At 44.1% G+C, this 21,045-nt stretch overlaps 1 protein-coding gene across 1 annotated transcript in view; it reads right to left on the reverse strand.

The window, feature by feature from the left end:
- Nucleotides 1-21,045, reverse strand: part of LOC120913419 (galectin-4-like) — a 53,159-nt gene that overhangs the window by 10,157 nt on the left and 21,957 nt on the right. The window contains exons 2-7 of the mRNA XM_040323330.1: nucleotides 19,113-19,201; nucleotides 12,694-12,898; nucleotides 8,294-8,428; nucleotides 6,925-6,960; nucleotides 6,805-6,834; nucleotides 6,206-6,288 (exon numbers count right to left, since the gene is read on the reverse strand). Of these exons, the coding sequence (XP_040179264.1) occupies nucleotides 6,206-6,288; nucleotides 6,805-6,834; nucleotides 6,925-6,960; nucleotides 8,294-8,428; nucleotides 12,694-12,898; nucleotides 19,113-19,201 (578 nt within the window). The remainder of the gene's footprint in view (nucleotides 1-6,205; nucleotides 6,289-6,804; nucleotides 6,835-6,924; nucleotides 6,961-8,293; nucleotides 8,429-12,693; nucleotides 12,899-19,112; nucleotides 19,202-21,045) is intronic.

The following is a 21,045-nucleotide window of genomic DNA, read 5'->3' on the forward strand; positions in this document are numbered from 1 at the left end:
GGAGGGGGTTATATAGGGAGGGGCATTTCCTGTTTGAGATTGCCAGTGTCTACACCTGAAGGTACTCCATATAACCCATATAGTAATGAATGCCGCTCTGTGTCCCGTGATGTACGATAAAGAAAATATTCAATTCCACCCTGCCTGCGGGCCATTTATAACTGGTCCGCGGGCCGCAAATGGCCCGCGGGCCGGTACTTTGAGACCACTGATCTACACTATATTTATCTACACTATATTACCAAAAGTATTGGGACACCTGCCTTTATATGCACAGGAACTTTAATGGCATCTCAGTCTAATGAGCGTACACTCGATCGGAAATTCTGACAAGAAAACCGTGGATTTTTTTTCCCGACGGAATGTTGGTTTAAACTTGTGTTCCATACACACAGTCACACAAAATTCCGACTGTCAAGAACGCGGTGACGTACAACACTACAAAGAGCTGAGAAAAATTAAGTCCAATGCTTCCGAGCATGCGTGTGTTTTTTTTGCACATTGGAATTGCATACAGACGATCATAATTTCCGGCAAGAACTTTTCCCGTTGGAAAATTTGAGAACCAGCTCTCTCTCTCAAATTTTTGTTGTCAGAAATTCCGACAGAAAAAGTCAGATGAGACCTACACACGGGACGAATTTTTGACCGAAAGCTCACATCAAACTTTTCTTATCGGAATTTACGATCGTGTGTGCGTGGCGTAAGTGTCGTTTCTCTTCCCGGTGCTTCTTCCCTTTATCAGCATGAATCACTTACTGACATATGAGATAATTTTGTGTCTATTCAGAACACAGTTCTGCTGTGTGTAAAGGGGGATGTGTTCTCAGAATTCTAACTGAAGCTCTCCACCCCCTCCTCTGTGATACTGAAAAATGCAGAAGGATTTCATCTTAAATTCAGTACTTTTGAAGGGATGTACAGAAGAGAAGACAGCAGATAAACAAGTAAAACTTATGTAGGAGTTTTTTTTTAATCTCTGTGTATCATCTGAGGCTATTTACTTCATTGGGTATATTTGAGGGTTTACAAGCATTTTTATTATTATAAAAGCTTTCAAATTTTTTCGAAGAATTTGCCAGTGTGGGTTCCTTTTGTCCAGTTTTTATAGAACACAATTTGGAATTTTTCCATCAATTTCTGCAATGAAGGAGGAGGCCTGACTCGCAGTCTCCACTCTAATTCATCCCAAAGGTGTTCTATTGGGATGAGGTTAGGCCAGTCAAGTTCTTCCACCCCAAACTCGCCCATGTCTTTTATGAACCTTGCTTTGTGCACTGGTGCACAGTCATGTTGGAACAGGAAGGGGCCATCCCCAAACTGTTGCCACAAAGTTGGGAGAATGAAATTGTCCAAAATATCTTGGTATGCTGAGGCCTTAAGAGTTTCCTTCACTGGAATTAAGGGGCCAAGCCCAACACCTGAAAAACATCCCCACACCATAATACCCCCTCCACCCCCCTGCCAGAACACTCTGATCAGCGCTTTCCGCCATTGGCAGAGAGCACTGATCAGGAGCCGTCGGCTGCTGGTTTTCTAGCATGCTCGTCCGGCTTCTGTCAGACAAGGTGGCATACACCGATTGGAGAAAGTGCAGAGAAGGGCAACCAAACTGATAAGAGGCATGGAGGAGCTCAGATATGAGGTAAGATTAGAAGAACTAAATTTATTCACTCTTGAGAAGAGGAGAATAAGGGGGGATATGATCAACATGTACAAATATATAAGAGGTCCATACAGTGAACTTGGTGTTTAGTTATTTACTTTACGGTCAACACTGAGGACAAGGGGGCACTCTTTACGTCTAGAGGAAAAGAGATTTCACCTCCAAATACGGAAAGGTTTTTTCACAGTAAGAGCTGTGAAAATGTGCAACAGACTCCCTCCAGAGGTGGTTCTGGCCAGCTCAGTAGATTGCTTTAAGAAAGGCCTGGATTCTTTCCTAAATGTACAGAATATAACTGAGTACTAAGATTTGTAGGTAAAGTTGATCCAGGGTAAATCCGATTGCCTCTCGGGGGATCAGGAAGGAATTTTTTCCCCTGCTGTAGAAAATTGGATCATGCTCTGCTGGGGTTTTTTGCCTTCCTCTGGATCAACTGTGGGTATGGAGTTGGGTGTATAGGATTTTACTGTGTTTTTTATTTTGTTTTTTTATTTTTTGTGGTTGAACTGGATGGACTTGTGTCTTTTTTCAACCTGACTAACTACTATGTAACTATGTTGGATGTTTTTTTTTTTTTTTAAACGACCGATGTCTCCCGACATTTGACCCGGGGCTTAAGGCTAAATTTTTGCTCTGAATTGGAACAAAACTCCAAATCTCCACATTTAGCAATCCAAAGTCAAGACCTCTTAGTTTTGAAAATTTGGAGTTTTAAGTGATGCCTTGTATTGACTAATCAAAAGTGGTTGTAAACCCGAAAAATCTAAAATAAACTGACAAGTGTACCTTACATAAGAAAGCATCTATCCCTAGTCTTACCTACCAAGGAGCAACCAGTCATTTAAAATCCTTCCCTCTTTCCTGTATAAAAAATGTGACAAATTCAAAAAATGTGTCGCCACACCCCCTCATCTGTAATTGAGAGAATACTAAGCAGTCTCATGCACACGCAGTGGGTGTGTGTCCCACAGCCATGCACATCAAGTCCATCTAGATCACTCCCTCTACCTCCTCTGTCTCCCTTATGATTGGATGGTCCTCACTGGAGTATAGTTTGTCAATACGAAGTCAGCTGTCACCTTCCTGGATGTCCTATTGGTCGGGTAGCTTGGTAGATTTCACATGCGCACATTCCTTGGGCTGCGCGCATAATTCCCGAGCCGTGTGCACTGCTAAGCCACACTACTGTGCTTCTGATTATGGTGATGTCACAAGCAGGGCTGTTTGAAGGAATTTGGGGGCCCCAAGCAAAATAATGGGGGCCCTCAAGCACCCCCCCCCCAGCATGCAAAGCCTACGTTAACACTACACTATTTTTTTTTTTCTATTCTTACCTCCCGTTCTTCCCTGTAGGCTGCCGCAGTAGCGTGGCCGAGCTCCTTTTCCCCAGTCCCCTATCAGATAGTGCCGGGTACCGCGCGTGGTACAGGAGATTCAGTTTCCTGTGTTTCCGGCCGGACTGAAAGGAAGTGAGCACTCAGTGTGCACTTCCTGTCAGTCTGGCCGGGAACATCTCCTGTACCACGCGCGGTACCCGGTCAGACTGGAAGGAAGAGGAGCTCGGCCACGCTACAACCTGGGAAGGGGAAGTTGGGGGCCCCAGGCCAGCTCGGGGCCCCAAGCAATTGTTTGTTTTGCCTGTCCTGTAGCGATGGGCCTGGTCACAAGTCACAACTCCTAAGCAGACACACCCACAGACCGGAGACAATCATAGGGCTGTGAGGGGAGCAGAGATTACAACAAAGAGGTACAGATAATGCTATTTAGATTCTTAGGAGATAAAGCATGCCATGTGCATGTTTTTTAACATTACTTATTATGAGATTTACAACCACTTTGGCCTAGTCCGCGGAGCGCCGGTCCTATGGGGAAAAAAAAATCGATTTGTTCTGAATCGGTTTGCCTTTGCAACTAACTCGATTCAGATTTTAAATCTATTTTTCCCCCAGCCTTAACTTGGGACAACAGTGAGTAGCTGAAGCAAGTACCGGAGCAGTATTCTCACCAAGCGGCAGTGAAGAATTGAGAAACTTCAGCAGGTGTCAAGCCGGGGACCCAGCCAGCAGAGGTGACGCTTGCAAAGCAGCCTTGTGTGCCAAGCCAGGGACCGAGCAGGCCAGTAGGGTGAAGCTTGAGGAGTATCTGAGTGCCAAGCTAGGGACTCAGCCAGCGGTGGTGATACTTGCAGAACAGCTTTGTGTGCCAAGCTAGGGACCGAGCAAACAAGTGGGGTGACGCTTGAGGAAGATACTCAGTGAGAAGATTGGAAGTGCTCAGGAGATCCAGTGGCAGTGGATCAGCAAGTCTAGTGAGAGAGACTGGAAGCTCAGTGGAGTGACGATCTACAAGAAGTGATTGTAGAGGAAGTACAGAAGTTTGTTACAACTTCTGTTAGAAACTGTTATAAGACTGTTACCATAAGAGACAGCGATCCTATACCTGCAGATGTGGTGTCTTAAAGGATGCCTTTCCCTGCATGGCTGTCTACCTACAGAAGTCTCGGAGTCAACAAAAATAGCCGCACATAAATAGTTTAGAGTCCGCTGAACACGGGGGCCGGCGCAATACTGACCATCTTGTTACAGACGCTGCTGCACGCTCCCGATGCTCGTGCAACTCTGCAAGGGGGCGGGTGCATTACTGTTATATTGTCTAAGGGGCGGATAGCTACTGAACAGGCTGAGTTTTTAATTGATGGGCAGAGCTGATAACTTGGGGGTGGTATTAGCAATATACACTACACTGCGTGTTCAAACAACATTGCAAAAGCTGCCCTTCATTTGTTTGAACACGCAACATAATCGCAGCCTCATCGTGCGCAAAATCGCAGCCTCACCGTGCCCATAATTGCAGCCTAGCCGTGCCCATAATTGCAGCCTCGCCATGCCCATAATTGCAGCCTCACCGTGCCCATAATTGCAGCCTAATCTTGCCATAATCGCAGCCTCACTACAGTCGGTGCCTGGATATTACACACAGTCAGCGGGCATCTCCCGCTGTGTGTCTCAGGGGTCAGTGTGAAAAGTTTGCCCACGCTGTGAGAAAAGTTCCGCCCACCTCCTAGACCAGCTTGTGTCATAGACGCAGTGTTCTGTCTATCACACAAGCTGATCTAGAAGGAGGGCGGGACCTTTCTTACAGCACAGCCAAGCTTTTCACACTGAGCTCTGAGACACACAGCGGAGATGCCCGCTGACTGTGTGTAACATGTAGTGGAGGAGAGGAGCGCTGCACTGCAGCCACAGCTTAGGCTGCCTGCTCTGGGGCCGCTTTGGGCTAAGTGCCGTCAATGCACCCACTGCCGCCCCGAGGTCTGGCCTCGATGGCCTTGTCTGGAATCTGGCCCTGTATGCCCCTGCTATGGAGGTTCTCATTAGACCAAAGGGGACCCAGGACCTTGCTACAGAAGTCTATGGCAAAAAGCAGCTTACTCGCAGGAAAGCCATGGGTGCACTGCGCTGCACATGCATTGCGTGTAAATGGCAGGGCATCAGTGTGAAAGCAGCCTTATGATGGCTCAGGACAGTAAGGATTCCTTTACATTTGCATTTTTTGTTGAGATGTATTTTTTCCACACACCTCCAACCACTGATGTAGCACCAGGGTTAACAATGGTGACCCCGCCCCATGCTCCAGGGAGTATGTGCGGGCCTCCCTGCCACATTCTGTTTTACACTTGGACAGGAGGGGCGGCGGAGGTGGCATATATAGGAACCGATCCTCCCTATTTTCCTCTTGAAACTGCTAAAAAACGGCTTTGCCTCCTCTCTCTTCTGCAGGTATTCAGTGACTGCAGCAGGAAAATCTTGATTATGCTATTCAAAAGTTAAAATTTAGAACCAATTCTTTCCATTGTGGCCCACAATCGGTTACCAAATCACTTAAGTGGCCTTCGTTCTTCCAAAGGTTGAGCACCCCTGCCCTAGATGATTTGAACTTCTTTCCTTCCACCATAGGTGGAAGGAAAGAAAAACACTCAGTTCCCCCATCAACACAGTCAATGTTGATGGGGAAATGCCTCCTGCAGCACAATTGTGTTCTGCTAGTGGAGGAGCGCTGGGAGCCTTTCTGGACGGCAGAACGCAATGATTACTGCTAGCGGCTATAGCCGCTGGCAGTAATTGCATGTAAAAAAATTCTACATGTCGGTTGTATTTAAGTCAATCCATAGATTGACTTGGGTACGATCAGTCTGCTCATAGATAAATCAAATGGACCGGCCAAATTTTGATCCATGTATGGCCTGCTTCACTCTGTAGAACACTCTACTACAACCTCATTAGCAAATAGACCCTGGATTGATGTACATTGGGAATAGGGGGCATTGCTCTGAGAGCTCAACCTAGTTATGCAGAAAAAGTTGAAACCTTTTGAGGTAATTTTTCCAGGTGCACAGAAAACTTGTTTGAACGGGCACCTTAAATCTTTTTATACCTGATCCTCGGCATTATTAGTGGTTACACTAAATTCATGTAAATTCAAGTTCACGTTCATTTCAGCAGACTGTTCTCCCCAGAGTTTAGAAAAAAAAATGCTTACGTTTTGCCAGTTGGGATCCCTTTAAGAATCACAGATCGCTTTGGTATCATTCCTCCATTGATGTTAGCTTTGAATGGGACTGCCTAAAATGAACAAAAGTTTAAATTTGAAAGACGAGTACAAAAAGAGGAAATACTTTTCTAAATGGTCCCTAATAACTTAAAACTTGTAAGTACACAATGGGACCAGAGCATGTATGTAAAATGAAAATGTACTTAAAGTGAAGCAATACTTTTTCACTTCTAGGGTGTAGTGGGGTCTGGCTGTAGTGGGGTGTTAGGGGCTGTAATGAGGGTATCAGGGGCACACCGGAACAGGGCAGGCTACGCTCTCTGAGCTTCAGCTCCTTCTACTGCGGCTGAAAAATGTCTGTACAGTTCTTGCGAGGCACTATACATACACTCGCCGGTATATCCGTACTCGCGAATGTACGTAAAGTGAGTGTACTTAAAGCGGGGTATGACTACTAGAATTTGATTGGTTTGATTTGATTGGATGCAATGTTGAATCATGGACACTTTATTGTTTCCAGGGAGAAAATATGCTATGCTCAACTTGTGTTGTGTTTGATATGGTTAGAAATAAGTTTGGATACTTACTGGAAGTATGGCTGGAGGTCCCATCACAGGCTAAAGGATAAAATGAAGAGGAGAACATAAAAGTGAAGAAAACAGAAAAAAAAAGGGCTACGAAATCTACCTTTACATGACAATACTTACATAAAGATCAGTTTGTAGGGCCGACAACACAAGACCCTGCAACAGAAATATAATCATTAGCTTCTAGCACCTACCAGTGTTGCTCATAACAATCATTCTGACTCTGTGACAACAGAGTCTGTCACAAAGAAAGGATACTGGCACACAATTGGGTAGTATCAAAGTCAAGTGCTACTTATGTAGTATGTAAATATCCTAGTTGCATAGTAGGTGAGGTTGAAAAAAGACACAAGTCCATCAAGTCCAACCTATGTGTATCACCACCCTCTGAACTTGCCCTTGTAGCCAGTTTTCAATCCATGTACTCACCCTATGGTCCATGCCAATGCTGAGATAACTAATACAATAGCTCAGTAGGGAGGATTCTGCAATCCACATCGATTGTGTGGATGGAGGAATCAAGTAACTTTTTTTCTTCTTTTTAGGTTGCACAAAAAAAAAGAATCATCTATTGGCTACTTAAAGCGTTTGTAACCCTACATTTTTTTAAAATTTGTCTCCATGTATTATGTAAAATACCTGGTTGATCCTGCCTGTTTCTATGTCCCCCTGTGTGTACTAAGCACGGTAATCATGGCTGTTTATCTATGATAACACGGTACGTTTACCTGCCTCCGTCATCCCGCTCTCTGCTCTGAGTCTCTCCCACTCCCCCTCCCTCCCTGCCTGTCCGATGCCTCTTCCCTGTGACTTGAAAATAACATATATAAATAACTGCCATCCCCTCTGTTTTATCAAGAGCTAAAGCACAGTTTCTCAATTTTTGTACAATTCTACCCCTAAATACCTTCTTTCACAGAACTGATGTAAGGTCATGTGACCTTCCTCTACTGGCCGGCTGACTTTAGAGGGTTATCTCAGCCCCTCCCTCCACATTCCTTAGATCGGTGAAGGAGAGCAGAGAGCAGAGGAAGGTCACGTGATCTCACATCGGTGCTGTGAGAAAAGGTATTTAGGATTAGAATTGTAAAAAAAAGGACACACAGTACTTTAGATTTTGATAAAAAAGAGGGGATACAAGTTATTTATTATCCTTTAAACCACTTTAACTCTATATCTGCAGTATGAGATCATCTAGGCACTGCTGCTTCTGACTGCAGAGCCTGTGTTGATGGGCTTTTTCGCTTATGTATTTTGTAGGCTGTTAATAGATAAATCAAAATAAAGAGGCCTGGGGTCAAAAAATGTGAGCTCTGTAGATGAACATATGCATCCTGATACTTGGGTCATACAAGCTTGTTTATGACAATGAAGCAAAAAGTAAGGGGATTGGGCATATATCTCAAAGTTTGGGAAACATTAACTAGCTATTTTAATTAATTTCATTGTACTAATTAGATACCAGACAACTACCATCAGAGTTACTTACTCCCTTCACTCCAGGGCCGCTGCCAAGGATGGCCAGGTGTTGAACGATGATATCTCCAGACACACTGACCCACCTCACTTGGTCCAAAGGAATACGGTGTCCAAACTCATAGAAACGATCCCCATTGGCTGCTACCTGCATGATGAGAAAGATACAGAAGGGGTTACTTACGAACTAGAGTAAACTGCGAGCACTATACATTCCTATAGACCTGTATAAAACAGTGCTTGTTCATACATGATTCAAAAAACTACTGATGGAACAATTCCCAACTGCTTGTGAAAAGGGGAGTTGAGTTTTCAAATATTTGGATAAAAAGTGCCTTTATTTCCCAAAAGCAGCCAAATTTCATTAGTACTGACAACTAATTTTAGGAGACTTATTATTTTTTATGATGAGCACTGTTCAAAATTACTTTGCCACTCATAAAGATATTCTTCTGTTCAATTCCAATATAGCTCATTGAAACAGAATATGCAGTCAGATAGACATTACATGGATATGTACCAATACCTGCTCTTCTCCGGTCCCCCACCATCACTCCTGGCTCCTCCCCCCTGCTAGGTATGCCCTCAGCAAGCTGATTGCTAAGAGAGGTACTTGTGCGGGCTCATTCTCAAACCCGCTGTCTGCGTCCATAGACACAGACATTGCCCCACCACCCACTCCCTCATCATAAGATTTGATTGACAGCATCAGGAGTCATTGGCTCCCACTGCCATCAATCTGCCCTTTGAGGATGGAGAGAACCACTGCTGTTGTGCACAGCGCTGGATTGAGATCAGGCTTGTGTAATTATAAGAGGGGGCTGGGGGGATCCTGGATACAGAAGGTCTTTACCTTACCTTAATGCAGAGAAACTTTTCAGTTATTTCTAAGCACAAAATCTCAAAACATAAAGTGAAATGGTAAAACACTACTAATGTATAAAAATGTGTGAGACCTCAATTGGTTATTCCATTAGTATAAAGTAGCATAGAAATGTAAAGCAATAGTCTAGCTGACCTGTGTTAAAAAAAACACCCCACAAAAACTAAAAGAAAAGGGAATATTTGGAGAGCGTGTAATAACATCCCAGGGCACCTCAAGATGCATGTGTTAGGAAGTCCTGTAAACCCCCACAGTTTCACTTTAAAAATACAACTGCCACCCTGATGCCCTGCAAAAAGGCCGTAGGGCCTCCGTCACAGGCAAGCCCAAAGGCACCCTAGTAAAGCAGAGCAAAAAGTCAACAATGGTGTCCCACTGAGCGTGGGACGAGGACAGAGCGGAGGCCCCCCCCCCCTCCGGCATGGACGGTGTACGCCGCATTTAAATAGAGGCACTCCTCCCTCAACCAGCCCTGACTGCGGCACCTCACCCCCCCCCCTCAGCCCCCAGTCACCCCCAGATGGCCAGCATGAAAATGTGGAGTCGGCGCAGCAGGCAACGCCCAGCCCAACCTGCCTTATGAACAGGGGCAAAATGAAGTGAAACCACAGCACGTATTGGGGGCCGGGAGGAAGCAAGGAAGAGGGCAGGCGGGCACAGGCCCCTAGGTTGCATCTGCCCACTTTAGTGCACAGTCTGGGCCTAGGATTCAAATACTTCACAGAGATCAATTTGAAGACTAGGGCTGATGTCACAATAGTGAACTTGTTTCTAGAAAGAACTTGAAAGCGACAGAATTGCTAAAATGTGTAGGCAAACCACTTTCTGGTTGTATGTAGGGATTAGCTCAGGCCTGTTCAGGCACCAGTCCATACCCGCCTATGCTAGCCTGCCAGGAAGCTGTCAAGGTGGACAGACAGTCATAGGTGGTGAAGGCACGCCCCGCTCCACAGTTGCTCGTATACAAGAAGCATGTATATTGGAGGTTTGGTATGTTTTGGGACTTTCAGTGAGGCAGTGGCTATAAATAAGCCAATGACTCCATCCCTGGTAGTTTGATGTAACAAGGAAGGGAGAAGGGACACTAGGAGGGAAAGGGGAGGATGTATATAACCCTGGATAACAAAATAATCTTGGGACTATGAGTGAGAAGCATGTATACATGTGGCTGCAGGGCTGGGAATGTCTCCACTGCCTATGATTGGCTGTTTTCTTTAACAGCTATCTGGCGAGATATGTCTGGCAGGTTCATACTCGTGTCCGAACAATTCTGAGCTTATCCCTGATTGTATGCATCGCTCCCTTGCCAGCTGAGTAAGCATAGCGTTGCTCTCGCTGATAAAAATGCTACAAAATTTTGTCTGCCAGCAAACTCTTGTTTATCCAACTAGCGAGAAAGTGACACATAAGAGGAGAGTATTTCAATGGCTTGCTGTGTCCGATATAGCAATCTTGTGACATTGGCCTTACTCTTGCATATAATTACAAACTTCAGTATTCTGCCTTATGCCGCGTACACACGATCGGAATTTCCGACAAGAAAAGTTTGATGTGAGCTTTTGGTCGAAAATTCTGTGTATGCCCCATCGGACATTTTCTGTCAGAATTTGCAACAGCAAAAATTTGAGAGCTGGTTCTCAAATTTTCCGACGGGAAAAGTTCTTGTCGGAAATTCCGATCGTCTGTATGCAATTCCGATGTACAAAAAGCCTATGCATGCTCCGAATCATTGAACTTCATTTTCCTGGCTCGTCGTAGTGTTGTACGTGACCGCGTTCTCGACGTTTGGAATTTCCGACATTTGTGTGACAGTGTGTATGCAACAAAGTTTGAGCCAACATTTCGTCAGAAAAAAAAATACACGGTTTTCTTGTCGGAAATTCTGATCGTGTGTACGCAGCATAAGAAACATTTAAGACTAGGTTGGGTTAGCAATAGGACTGGGTTAGCAACAAGACTGACCAAACCACAGCCAAATCACAGTTAAATATTTTCATAATTAGATCATAAGCATGTGGACCATGACAGATTCTTTCATTCACTCTGGCTGTTGAAAAACAACAGTTGGCATGCTAGCTCAGGGAAACATGTACAGTGATATTGCAAAAATTCATTGCTTGTGTGCAACATGCAATAACTAAAATAAATCGGAGTGCAATAATATGAATTATTATCTGATAAGCAGACCTGAGTGGTTGCTAAACATAATCACTACCCCTTGCACTTCTTCAATATGTATAGGTTAGTAGTGTTGAGCAGAATACGCCATATTCGATTTCGCGATATATCTCGAATATATAGTCGAATATTCGAATATTCGTGATATTTTATCGAAATGAAATGATTGCGAATTTTCGCTATTGCGAATGCGAAAATAATTGCGAAATTTCGATAACTGCGCTAGGAGCACTCTGATTGGCTCAGAATATTCTTGATATTTTTTCGAAATTTCGCAAAATGCGAATGCGATATTTACTGCGCAATTTCGACAAATGCTGTAGGAGCACTCTGGCTCAGAATATTCGTGATATTTTATCGAAATTTCGCAAAATGCGAATGCGATATTGATGGCGAAATTTCGACAACAGTGCTAGGAGCACTCTGATTGGCTCAGAATATTCGTGATATTTTACAATACAAAATAATTGCGAATATTCGGCAAATGCGGAAGGAGCACTCTGATTGGCTCAGAATATTCGTGATATTTTACAATAGAAAATAAAAAGTGTTTTGCATTGGTGGTGATTCTTTACTCTATCCATCTGTCACAGCCGTTTGTCAATCAAACACCTTGAAGATTGAACACGTTCATGCTGCATGCTTTGGACTTTTTTTCACTTCACATATCAAAGACATTTTTATGAAAGATTATTTTTCTATTATTGGGACTATATTTCTTTATATATTTGTTTCACTGTGTATTTCACAAGTTATTTGCGCTTGCTTATTTTATAATTTGCCCACATGTCTTGTCACTAGACATATTTTTTATTCTTGTAGAGCGACTCCATTTTCTGTCTTGTATTAATTTATGTTGTATAACATTTTTGAGTTGCTGCTGTATTCTCCCCTTTTTTTAAGGTATGCGCAATTTTTTCCTTCTTACAAAAAATAATAATATCAAACCTACAAATATTCATAACAGAAACATACACAAAGCCCCCCCCCCCCCCTTTTGCATCAGAGACAATCAGAGTTCTCCTACCACAGTTATCGAAAATTCGCAATCATTTTCGCATTCGCATTAGCGAAAATTCGCAATTTTTTTTTTTTTATATTCGGCAACATAAAAGGATCGCCTCAGCTTAGCTACTCGGCCCAGGGTCTCTAATCATACCAGCAATGCTTTTAGACGTCGATAGGATGTGATCTGTTTTAAAAATAAAATTGAAAAAATGCGAATATTCGGAATAGCGAATATTCACCGCGAAATTCGAAATATATCGCGAATATGCCATATTCGAGCCGAATATTCGCAATACGAATATTCGTGAGCAACACTATAGGTTAGATGTCACAATTTATCTCACCAGGTAGTTGTTCCGAGTAATCTCAAACAGCATACTGAAGACCTTTCCTGCCTTAAATGGCATGTCTTTTTTAATTTCCTCCTCCTTCCATTCCCCATTCTGACGTGTGTTAAAGACAACTCTGTCGCGACCATCATATCGTGCGTTCATGTGGAGGGCAAGGTCTGAGTCTTCACCCTCAGCAGTGGAAAAGTTAACGGTAAATCTAAAGTAAAAGAAGAGGAGAATGAAGAAAAAGCTGTCTGGAAAAATTAGCACTCCTTAAATATGACTATTGTGAGGAAACCAGTGTAATTTATCAGGCTATAAATGGAAAATAAGACCGTGGCTGGACCAAGAAAGACTAATGCCCTGTACACACGATAGGAATTTCCTATGGGCTAAAATCTGATGGAATTTTCTGTCAGAATTCCGTTCAAGCTGTCTTCCATCAGTCTTGGCACATGCGCCGATGACGTCCCCAGTGGCTTCACAAGTAAATATCTCCTAAAAGGTGCATGTTTCTGTGATATTTACGGTAACTATAGGTAAGCCTTATTATAGGGTTACCTGTAGGTAAAACGTAAACTAAAGGCAATTAATAAAGGAAAAATTATTATTTGATCCCCTGCAGATTTTGTAAGTTTACCTACTGAAGGATCTATAATTGTTATCGGTGTATTTTTAAATGATAGAGACAGAATATCAACCAAAAATCCAGAGAAAACACATTATACAAATGTTATAAATTGAGTTGCAGTTTAGTGAGTAAAATAAATATTTGATCCCCAAGCAAAACATGACTTGGTACTTGGTGGCAAGCGCAGAGGTAAGATGTTTCTTATAGTTGGTTACCAGGTTTGCACACATCTCAGGGTGGATTTGGTCCACTCTTCTTTACAGATCTTCTCTAAATCTGGCTAGGTCACTCCATGACCGTAACCACTTCCTGCCTGGCCGACAACTTTTTACGGCCGCAATGTGGATCTGAATTGCCGGGAGGCCGTCTATATACGGCCTCCAGCCACTGGGGGGGGCGCGCGAGCGCCGGCGGCACGCCTGCTGCGTCACTCAGGTGGCGATGTTTGTGCCTGGAGGCCGCGATGTCCGCCAGGTCCCCGCAATCGTCGGTCACAGAGACGGGGACATGGATCTCTGTGTGTAGACAAAGAGATCCATGTCCTGTCAGGGAGAGGAGACCGATGGTGTGTCCCTTGTATATAGGGATAACCATCGGTCACCTCCCCCAGTCACTCTCCTCCCCCCACAGTTAGAAACACTATGCAGGGCACACATTAACCCCTTCCTCGCTCCCTAGTGTTAACCCCTTTCCTGCCAGTCACATTTATATAGTAATCAGTGCATATTTATAGCACTGTTTGCTGTATAAATGTGAATGGTCCCAAAAATGTGTCAAAAGTGTCCGATGTGTCCGCCGTAATATCAGTCGTGACAAAAATCGCAGATCGCCGCCATTACTAGTAAAAAAAAAAATCATGCTATAATTTTTGCGCAAACCAATCACTATACGCTTATTGCGATATTGTTGGTAAAAAAAAAAAAAAATGTAGAAGAATACGTATCGGCCTAAACTGAGAAAAAAATATATATATATTTTTTTTTAATTGGATATTTATTATAGCAAAAAGTAAAAAAAAAAATTTTTTTTTCACAATTGTCGCTCTATTTTTGTTCATATCGCAAAAAATAAAAACCTCAGAGGTGATCAAATACCACCAAAAGAAAGCTCTATTTGTGGGAAAAAAAGGACGTCAATTTTGTTTGGGAGCCACGATGCACAATTGTCATTCAAAGCGTGACAGTGCTGAAAAATGAAATTTCACCTGGGCAGGAAGGGGGTATATGTACCCAGTAAGCAAGTGGTTATTGTGCTTCTTCTTGAGCCCCTCCTTTGTTGCCTTGGCGGTATGTTTTGGGTCATTGTCATTCTGGAAGACCCACCTGTGATACATTTGCCTATATGTCTCAGTTTACTGCTCCCTGCTAGCCATGTCTGTAGAGGTAGAAAGGAATTTCATGTGTGATTCATTCCTCTGACCGGTTATTGACGTGCTAATGTCCCCTCACTATTCTAAATGTTAATTGATCTATTGTGTTGTGTAAAGAAGATCTGTGTTTACCCTTAAAAGATGTGTATTGTATCATCAGGCTAAATGATTAGAGAAGTAGTATGTTAATTATTCTGATTGCTTCAGTGTATTAATTAACTCCATTGATGTCTTTATCTAAAGAAACGTGTCTGCATGGTCGGCTCCGACTTGTCTCCTATAATCTGTATGGGAAACCCCACTGTGTGAGGGGGGGCGTTCCTAACAGGCTGTAACCACATACAAGCTGAGTTTTTGTGTCAATAAAGTGTCTTGGTTCCAGCATCCAGTCTTGACTCATGTGTGGGGAATCCTGTGATGTTCTTGTATGGAGAGGAGGGAATGCTTGACGGGGATATCATACCGATACCGTCACAATTGGTTGGTAGCAGTGGGATTTTCCCTTCTACTCTCCTTTACACCCGGATTCCAAGCAGACACTGGAAGAACTACTGGAAGTTCGTGGAAGGATTGCTAGCAACAAAACCAAGCGGGTCATCATAGCAGAATCAATGGAGCTAGACCAGGAGGACGGGATTGCAGCAACGCCAGCAGTACAAGAGATGGAGACACCAGTGATTCAGGAGGAGGAATCGCCAGCCAACAAGCTAATGAGAGAGAATCTAGCGTGGTTCGGCCCGAACCCAACGCCGGATGTGGTGCTGAAAGTGATGGACCTGTTAGCGAAGGAGGCTAAACAAATAAGAGATGCAGAACTACAGAAGGATAAACAAATAAGAGACGCAGAGCTACAGAAGGATAAACACATAAGAGATGCAGAGCTACAGTTAAAACTGGCAGCAGTCCAACCAGCAGCCGCACCTTCTCCAAACAGTGAGTACAGCACAGCAGACGCAAGGAAGATTCCGTTTAGCGCTTTTAAAGCTTTTGATGAAAAGGACTGTGAGATTGATAACTTCCTGGTGGATTTTGAGCGACAATGTAACCTGCACCGAATAGCTAGAGGAGACTGGGTTGCAATATTGTCAGGCAAACTGTCAGGCAAAGCTTCTGATGCTTTCCGGACCGTGCCAGATCAGGATATCCATAGCTACGCCCGGGTTAAAGAAGTGCTCCTGGCTCGTTATGCAGTAACCCCAGAGTCCCACCGACAGAAGTTCAGGGACTCACGCAAAACCACGAAAGACTCTTATGCGGAATGGGCATGCCAGTTGTCCCGGTCGGCCTCTAACTGGGCTAACAGCAGCCAGGCCACCACCGCAGAGGACATTTTGCAACTAATGCTCCTGGAGCAATTTTACAATCACATCCAGACGGATGTCAAAGATTGGGTGAGAGATCGCAGGCCCATGACTCTACCAGAGGCCGCTAAGTTGGCGGATGAATATGCAGATACTCGCAAGACGAACCAGATCACACCACAGGAACAACCTCCACCACAAACGGTGCCCTCACACCCACCAGCCGCTAGATACCAACCTCCTAACAGACCGGTGACATCTAGCCCTCACTATCCACGCCAGGAGGACAACGAACAACGCTGCTTCCGGTGCAAACAGTTGGGTCACTTCAAGCAGAATTGCCCCATGAATGACAACACCAGGTCAAATTGGTCTCAACCTGGGTACCGCCCACCAGCAGCAGCCCATTGTGTAGACTCGGCTTGGGATCCCCAGGAGCGGGGTCGGGAAGAACCATTGGGCACCCCTTACGAAGCCCTCATGGTACAATCTGCTATTACGGACAACAGGGAACACCATTGTCAGCTGGTCATGGGCTCCAGCCCTGAGCCGGAGGGGCCCTGGAGGGAGCTGGGCAGAAAGAGGCACCGCCGGCCACCCTTCAAGAAGAAGAGGTCCTGGAAGCCGTATAACAAGCTGACCTGGGAGGAGAAGAAGCGACTGGAGGAGAGGGAGTCGCAGCGGGCGTCCCAGATGCGGGCCGAGATGTTCGCCAAGGGCCCACCGGTGGCCCCTTACACCACCACCCAGTTCCTGATGATGAAGGACCACGTGGAGAGCCTGCAGGACATGAGCAAGCAGGAGCTGATCCGTGAGTACATAGAGCTGGAGGAGTGCATAAGCCGCATGGAGGAGGAGAACAACCACCTGAGGTCACAGCGGGCTGACCCCCCCAGGCTCCATGAACTGGAGATGGAGCTGGAGAAGCTCCAAGAGGAGAACCGGCGGCTGCGGAGGGAGCAGGGGGTGGCTGACCTTATGGGGCTCTGAGTCCCCTCTCCCCCCCCCCCCCGGACTCTGAGCACCAGTGCTACAGCATTTCAACAAATATAACTTTTTCTTTTTATGAATCTCCTGTGATTGTCACTTCAGAGCCATAACCTGCCCCCTCCCATAGCGGGACACCTAGACGGCGGCACACAGACCCATTCGCTGTCTTCACACTGACTTCTGGTGACTTTGCAGATCGCACAAAGACTTGGGGACTGACCGGCGTGTGATCTGACGACCCGGTCACATACCTGAGTCTGAAGCAGTTGCCAAGGGAGGTCAGTCATGCCAAACGGAGTTAACCTCGGACTAAAAGCTCTGAACCCGTCAACCCTACTGGACCAGGGAAGGTCCAACCGGGTTTGCCGGAGCAGGGAGCAAAAGGGGGGCCACTGTGATACATTTGCCTATATGTCTCAGTTTACTGCTCCCTGCTAGCCATGTCTGTAGAGGTAGAAAGGAATTTCATGTGTGATTCATTCCTCTGACCGGTTATTGACGTGCTAATGTCCCCTCACTATTCTAAATGTTAATTGATCTATTGTGTTGTGTAAAGAAGATCTGTGTTTACCCTTAAAAGATGTGTATTGTATCATCAGGCTAAATGATTAGAGAAGTAGTATGTTAATTATTCTGATTGCTTCAGTGTATTAATTAACTCCATTGATGTCTTTATCTAAAGAAACGTGTCTGCATGGTCGGCTCCGACTTGTCTCCTATAATCTGTATGGGAAACCCCACTGTGTGAGGGGGGGCGTTCCTAACAGGCTGTAACCACATATAAGCTGAGTTTTTGTGTCAATAAAGTGTCTTGGTTCCAGCATCCAGTCTTGACTCATGTGTGGGGAATCCTGTGATGTTCTTGTATGGAGAGGAGGGAATGCTTGACGGGGATATCATACCGATACCGTCACACCACCCACGACCCATCTTCAGTGTTCTGGCTGAGGGAAGAAGGTTCTCTTCCAAGATTTTACAATGCATGGCCTTTAGCCCCTCAATGCAGCAAAGTCGTCCTGTACCTTTTATGCTTTGGGGCGGTTTCTCTGCTAATGTTTCCACCTCTGTGCTTGACTGTAGTGATGGTGTTCTTGGGGTCATAGTGGGCTATTTTCATCGAGTTAATGCCAAAAGGCTACATTTTGTTCTCATCTGACCACAGCACTTTCTCCCAATCCCTCTCTGAATAATTTAGATGTTCATTGGCAAACTTCAGATGGGCCTGTACATGTGCCATCCTGAGGAGGAGGACCTTGCGGGCGCTGCAGGATTTCTATCCATGGAAACGTATTGTGTTAGGAATGGTTTGTTTGGTGAGTGTGGTCCCAACTGCCTTGTGATCATTCACAAGCTCCTCCATTGTAGTTCTAGGTTGATTCCTCACTTTTCTTATGATCATCCTTACCCCATGAGGCGAAATCTTGCATGGAGCTCCAGACCAAGGGCGACTGATAGTTATTTTGTATTTCTTCAATTTGCAAATAATCGTTCCAACAGTTGTCTCCTTCTCACCAAGCTTCTTGCTGATGGTCTTGTAGCCCATTCCAGCCTTGTGCAGGTCTACAATCTTCTCCCTGAAGTTCTTTGACAGCTCTTTGGTCTTCCCCATGATCGTGAGGATTAAATGGAAGAAAAAGATTCTGTAGAAAGGTGTCTTTTATACACATAATGAGTTGCCGTTAGGAGCACCTTCTTAAATTCACAGGACTAATCTGTGTACCACATGAGCATATACTGTAGCCAATCTGTGGGAGCCAAAATTATTGTTGGTTGGTAAGGGATCAAATACGTATTTTTCTCACTGAACTGCAACTTAATTTATGACATTTGTATTGTGTGTTTTCTCTGGATTTTTGGTTGATATTGTGTCTCTATCATTTAAAATACACCAATGATAATTAAAGATCCTTCATTTCTTTGTAAGTGGTCAAACTTACAAAATCTGCAGGGGATCAAATAATTATCCCACTGTAGGTAAGGTCAATTATAAAAAACTGTATTCTCGGTAAGTAGTCAAATCATTTGACTGTGGTTACAAAATTGAGGGTTTAATATCACTTCAACATTAAAGATGAAAGTAAACCAGCCTACACTGTAAGATAAAAGGAATGCCATAGTAGTAGTAAATAAGTAGTCTTACCTCTTATGATCACTGGGAAGTGTGGCCTGTATAAAGACAGCCATTGATGGTCGCATCCCTCCAGCAATTATTGTAGTATAAGGGATTGGCTGTAATAAGGAGAGAAAAGTTTAATGCAAGCAGAACCCAACTGACGATACAATTTTGCCAGCCTGTGCCCAAGCCAGCAGTATAAAACATAGTAGTTTCTAAGCACCATATTTAAAAAATCTGGGCTTTTTTGTTTTAAACACACACATTTATTATTGCACAGAACAGAGCAGGGGGGTATCATTAAATCAGTGGGCCAGTGTGTAAAATAAAAAGTGGGCCCTAGGCATTATATAAAAAAAAAATGTGCAGCGCTGCGAAATGTGGGTGTGGTATAAAATGTGCTTAATATTGGGCGTGGCTTAAAAGTGTGGTTTAATAGAGTCTGAGACAACTTGCATTGTGCAGAATGTGGTAATTTAATGTAGGGAATGACCGGCGGTGGGTAGTATGTGCAGGAGAGGGGTGTGTAATGTATGGAGGTGGTATTTCTTTTTTTTTTTTTTTTCACATTGTTTATCAGGAAGGGAGGGGGGTATGGGGCAGTCGACGGCGCTCGTAGTGTTTTTATTTCTATTCATTTAATCTTTATTTAATTTAGTTTTTCCATTTTATTTGATAATGCTTTTTTTGGGAGGGGGGGGGGGCAGTTCACAGATTTACAGTGTTGGTAGGAGGGGGGCAGTGTCAGTATTGTGTTTTTTAAATTATATATATATATATATATATATATATATATATAATTACGGTATATTATATTTTTCAATTTCATTTTTTTATCTTTTTTTCATTTTGGTGAGATATCGGACCCCTGACTTCTCCCCTTTGAGACAGAGAAAGGGACTGAGGAAACAGACTCCCCAGTCACTTTCTATCACCTATCATTTCTTTCACCTTTATTGCTAAGGCGGCACCCGGAGCAGGGAGAGGCTGACAGTGCTAGCAGGAGAGGAAGTAAAGGAAGGCTCTGTGCAATATTGTTGCACAGAGCAGGGAAGTGTAAAATCATTTTTATTTTAAGGCCCCTTTCAGATGGGCAGATCTGTTCGCTGATCCCCCCCCCTGAGCAGATGGATGACAGGTCCGTGTCTGCTCCGCCTTTGTAGAGTGGACACAGACACAGCCCACTCTGCTTGATAAGCAGTCTGATGGAATCTGTTTCCATCCCACTGTCATCCAATCCGATCCACCAGATCTGTTTGTTTTTAACGGATAGGATTAGATGTTGGTGGGTGTCAACGGAAACATGTCCATTGACATCCACCGCTCCATAGAGGGCAATGGATGGTCTGATCGGGTCTACCTAAAAAAGTGACAGGGGTAGGAGACCTTAAAGCGGTTCTCCCACGCAAAAACTTTTTTTTTTAAAGGGCTATTTAAATTGCTAATGCCAGTTATTCTTTAAACTCACGTTTTTTTTTTTTTTTTGCGGCCGCTCCGCTGCCATTTGGTGCGAAATATGTAGTTATATTCCCTGCATAAGCCCACAAGCAGGCACTTCCTGGTTCGTGTGGATGCTGATGTCCCAGCATAATAATCTGTAGCTTGCATAAGAAATCCCGCGATATTTGATATCACGGCTGCAAAGTGAAGACAGGGAGCTATGCAGAGAAGCTCCCAGAGTACACTGCTTCAAACGGGAAGTGTCGGAATGCCCGTATTATTCCCGCAACGTTACAGACCGGAAGCCTCATCAATATTACAGGTACTGTACAGATTTAGAAAATGAAAACATTGTTTTTTTGCGTTTTTGATCGAGAAAATGTAATAGAGGCAATGTTGTAATTAGGGTGGAGAACCGCTTTAAGTATTTTCTACTGCAGTTAAAGTGTAAGTAAACCCTCCAATAGTTTTCAGCCAAGGAAGCCTCCATCTTTGCCTCTGTTTAATCTACAACTGCCAT

Source organism: Rana temporaria, chromosome 9 (assembly GCF_905171775.1).
Source record: "Rana temporaria chromosome 9, aRanTem1.1, whole genome shotgun sequence".
Lineage (NCBI taxonomy): Eukaryota > Metazoa > Chordata > Amphibia > Anura > Ranidae > Rana > Rana temporaria.